Here is a 3,845-nt window from a genome sequence, read left to right as displayed (position 1 = left end):
GTCTAGATAGGGTTAAGCTACCTACATGCCAAAAATCACCGGTCGACCGGTTTATGAGTTATCCTCTTATGTTTATCTTTAAAGAAACGCCCCTGCAGTTCCAAAGCAAACCTACGACACTTCTTTCCCATGGCCCAGCTCGTGCCCCTACCATGTTTAGATCATGAGATATCAAAACCGGAAGTTCCGCTGCAGTACCAAAACGAGCCGCCAGGGGGCCCAAAATCTAATCAATCCCGTAGTGCCCTGTCACACTTCTGCGAATAGCCATTGCGTATGAGTTTCGCGCAGACATTTAAGCCCTGCGCACATTACTCTCGGGTACTGTGACGCACATGAAAAGTAAAAATAACTAATTCAGCGCATGGATTGCATATCGCATCCGTATATTGCGTTCACATGCACTGCACAGCACAGGTTCCACTGCATATAGATGTATTTCCAAAGGCAAAGTATTCACATGTCTTCATAGTAAGATGATAAAATGCGGCCCCATTGTACGTTGTACAATCACATAGGACGTTTACGACCGTACTTTACTTTTAGACTATCATCTGAATATTTAGCGATTATGCGATAGTAATAAATAGTTTATGAGTTACTTAGGTCGGGCCCCCAAAACACCCCACCCCCTCCGGTCATTGAGTTACCCTCCCCCAAGCGATTTGAATTGAGTTCACTTTATTCATACCGCGTTTTTCGGTCATCCTGGGAATCTTTAACCCTACCTAGACCGGGCTTTTTTTGGTATGGGAGGACCGGGGGGAGCTCTTTAGACCCTCCCCCCTCAGAACTCGCGAACGGTAAGTCGTATGACCACCAATTTTTTAGAGGATGATGTACTAGTGAAACTTTATCATATCTACAATTTTTTTGTCGTTATGACGTAATATGACGTCATTATGACGTCATTAATGTGATTTTATTGGCCCAAACCGTCTAGATAGGTTTTTTCCTGAAAACTAAATGGTATTCAACATAACTGTACCAAAAGTGTTTATGACAGAATATTAGGGTGTACTAAGTCTTGTGTTGCCCATAGCAACACCGGTGACGTCATAAAATGACATCATACATATTTAAGATATCCGCCATCAGATATCAATCATCAATCTTGAATTTTCAAAAATATTTTTTTTCATGATAAAGCCTAAAATACATTATAAACATACTAAAGACCTTCATTTTAACCTTTTTTTGAAAAAGAAATGGAAGTATTGATGACATTTAAATGAAAATAACCTGTATATACCTGTTCTAATGATATGGTCCACCATCTTGGATCTTGGACAATGACGTCATCGAATTAGCATAAATTATGCATATTTAATGATGAAATTTACATAAAATTATGTGGGATGTTATTAATATTATAAACCATAAGTAGCTTGACATAAAACCCATAAAATTCCATTGTTGAAACAAAAAGTACTAAATCTAGCAAAAAATGCCTGTCAGAAACCCGTTGCCATGGCAACACAAAAACCTATTATCTCATTAAAATGATAGAGAATTGTTTCCAACAATATTCTAGGAAAAGTCACTAAGTTTGGCCGTTCTACGGCTAGCCGTTGAGACGCTAGGTGACATCAAAATTTGCGCGGGCACTTTTAGCCCCCCCCCCGGTCTAAGTAGGGTTAAGGGATGATGTCATGAACAAATGTCACAACATGACGATCACCGGTGTACGTGTATATAGTATTACGGTAACCTTAAACCAGGAGTTCTAACCCTAACGTCAATACTTTTATTCTATATTTATTACCTCTACAAGTTGGTGTAGCACCACTCCAAGTCCCGTTCGGCTGGCAGGTTATATTCGCAGTCCCCCTCAGCTGATACCCGTCCATACAGGTGTACCTGACTGTCTGTCCTGATGTAAAGTTACTGTTGTTATCCCTGTTCCCATTGGCCGGCACACCAGGATCCCAGCATTGACCTGCAGTACTGCCTGAAACAAAACAATGTAAAGGTATGGATTTCCTTCCTTTGCCATTTATCAAATAATTGTGTACATTTGCAATATATTTTTACCTATAAATGTTCATTTCCCGTACATTACATAGATATTTTTTTACAAACTATATAACTATATACAACTTATAAATGTCCTATAGTGTATACTAATGAAATTTTTAAATTTCCTTAATAACCAGAACCAATTAAACGGTTATTTACATAATTTGCAAATTTTCCCATCTTCTCGGTCTCAGAAACTAATCATATACCGAAAATGATGGAAAACTGCCAGAACCACAGTTAATATTAACCAGCATACTAAATGATATCAGTGACCTTGTTAATTTGAGAAGTGAAGTCAAAGATCTTACTTGTGTAGTTGAACTGGAACCCCCCCGGACTGCTGCCCAATGTCCAACTGTTAGATGTAAACCTCAGGAACATCGTGTTAGATGTGCTGATGATGGGGGTAATTTGCGATTGGTCACCGGTTAACCTAACATTATGGAATAATAAAGAAAATCAATATTTGACGCACAATCTATTGTAATATTCCCAGTTTTGGGACTGTTTTTTGCTATGCAGAATGAATTCAAGCGTTGAGATTACCGTGAATACCCCATGGTTATCATTATTACTTCGTGTAGGTTTGATTTAAGGAGCATAAGATATATACTTCGAACTTGTAGTGCCAGTGCGATGTTTGAATATAAAGTTGGGTACTTTCCAAACATTCCTCAGAGATCCCAGTTGGTCATCACATACATGGACATTTATAGCTTATCCTTATTACTCGAGTATTAAATACCATGTAGGACGAGCCTAAACATGTCATTTTTTTCGTTTTTTCAACATCGGTCGATCAAGGTCTGTAGTCGAAGTTGGTGCGCTCAGTTGATCTATTGAAACGACTGATACCTTTGGTGTCAGTTAGTTAACATCAACATTTAACATTAACAGTTAACATTAGCAAATTAAGAATCAGTTCACCCAAGCTGACAATAGAAAATGAATATAAAGTCTGTAAAGTTGTTGTTTGTGCAATCGTTCTATCACTTGCACAATACTGTTTACCAGTGTTATCCAATATGTCTGCTTCAAACACCCAGAAATTGCAAGTTGTGCAAAACAGAGCCTGTAGAATATTGTTGTCTAGATCATTTGATACACCTGTTAAGGAGATGCACAGGGAATTGGGATGGCCTTTGGTCAAAGACAAGTTTGTTATTAGCACGTTGAATATGTTCTTCAGAGTGCTATCCAGTAAGGAACCCCAAATCATATATGATTCATTTGTTCCAATCCAGTCAACCCACAAATATTCAACCAGATTTTCAGCTTCTAACAGTTTCTTGCTCCCCGAAACAAAAACAAACAGTAAAAAAAGAACATTTCAGTATCGTGCAATCGACCTTTGGAACAAACTACCACAACACATCACGGTGGTAAAATCTGGGCTGCAAAGTTCCCACATGTCATAGAACCCGAACTGTGTTCGATCGTGTTCGATCTGGGGAATTCGAATCGAACCCGCGTTCTATTTCGGGGTCACCTGCGGTCATTTACTATAAAGCGGCAAAACAAGCCTTTCTACCTCCGTGCATTGCAACAGATAAAAAACAACACTTTTCTATAGATACAAACAGTTTCCTGGACAGTACATGTCCGCTATTATTTTTGGTGGACATGTAACATGTAGCGAAGCTACTGTCGTATCCTTGAGTGACCTTGAATACTGTAATGATTCTTTACGCCAGTATGAATAACACAATGCACACTTTCTGGCGATATGACATGTCTCCAAAACTCGTTCAAACCTGGAAACATGGAGAGTCAAACATACCCCATTTACGGCTCAAAATGACTGTAACGGTTGTCCCGAAAAT

The 3,845-nt window shown here is 38.8% G+C and overlaps 1 protein-coding gene across 1 annotated transcript in view; it reads right to left on the bottom strand.

The window, feature by feature from the left end:
- Positions 1-2,403, bottom strand: part of LOC109474769 (deleted in malignant brain tumors 1 protein-like) — a 19,609-nt gene extending 17,206 nt beyond the window's left edge. The window contains exon 1 of the mRNA XM_019775130.1: positions 2,331-2,403. Within this exon, the coding sequence (XP_019630689.1) occupies positions 2,331-2,403 (73 nt within the window). The remainder of the gene's footprint in view (positions 1-2,330) is intronic.
- Positions 2,404-3,845: the final 1,442 nt, after the last annotated feature.

The sequence above is a fragment of the Branchiostoma belcheri genome, unplaced genomic scaffold (genome assembly GCF_001625305.1).
Source record: "Branchiostoma belcheri isolate BF01 breed outbred unplaced genomic scaffold, Haploidv18h27 scaffold318, whole genome shotgun sequence".
Lineage (NCBI taxonomy): Eukaryota > Metazoa > Chordata > Leptocardii > Amphioxiformes > Branchiostomatidae > Branchiostoma > Branchiostoma belcheri.
Note: the sequence above shows the minus strand (reverse complement) of the source record. Positions and strands in the feature narration are given on the sequence as shown.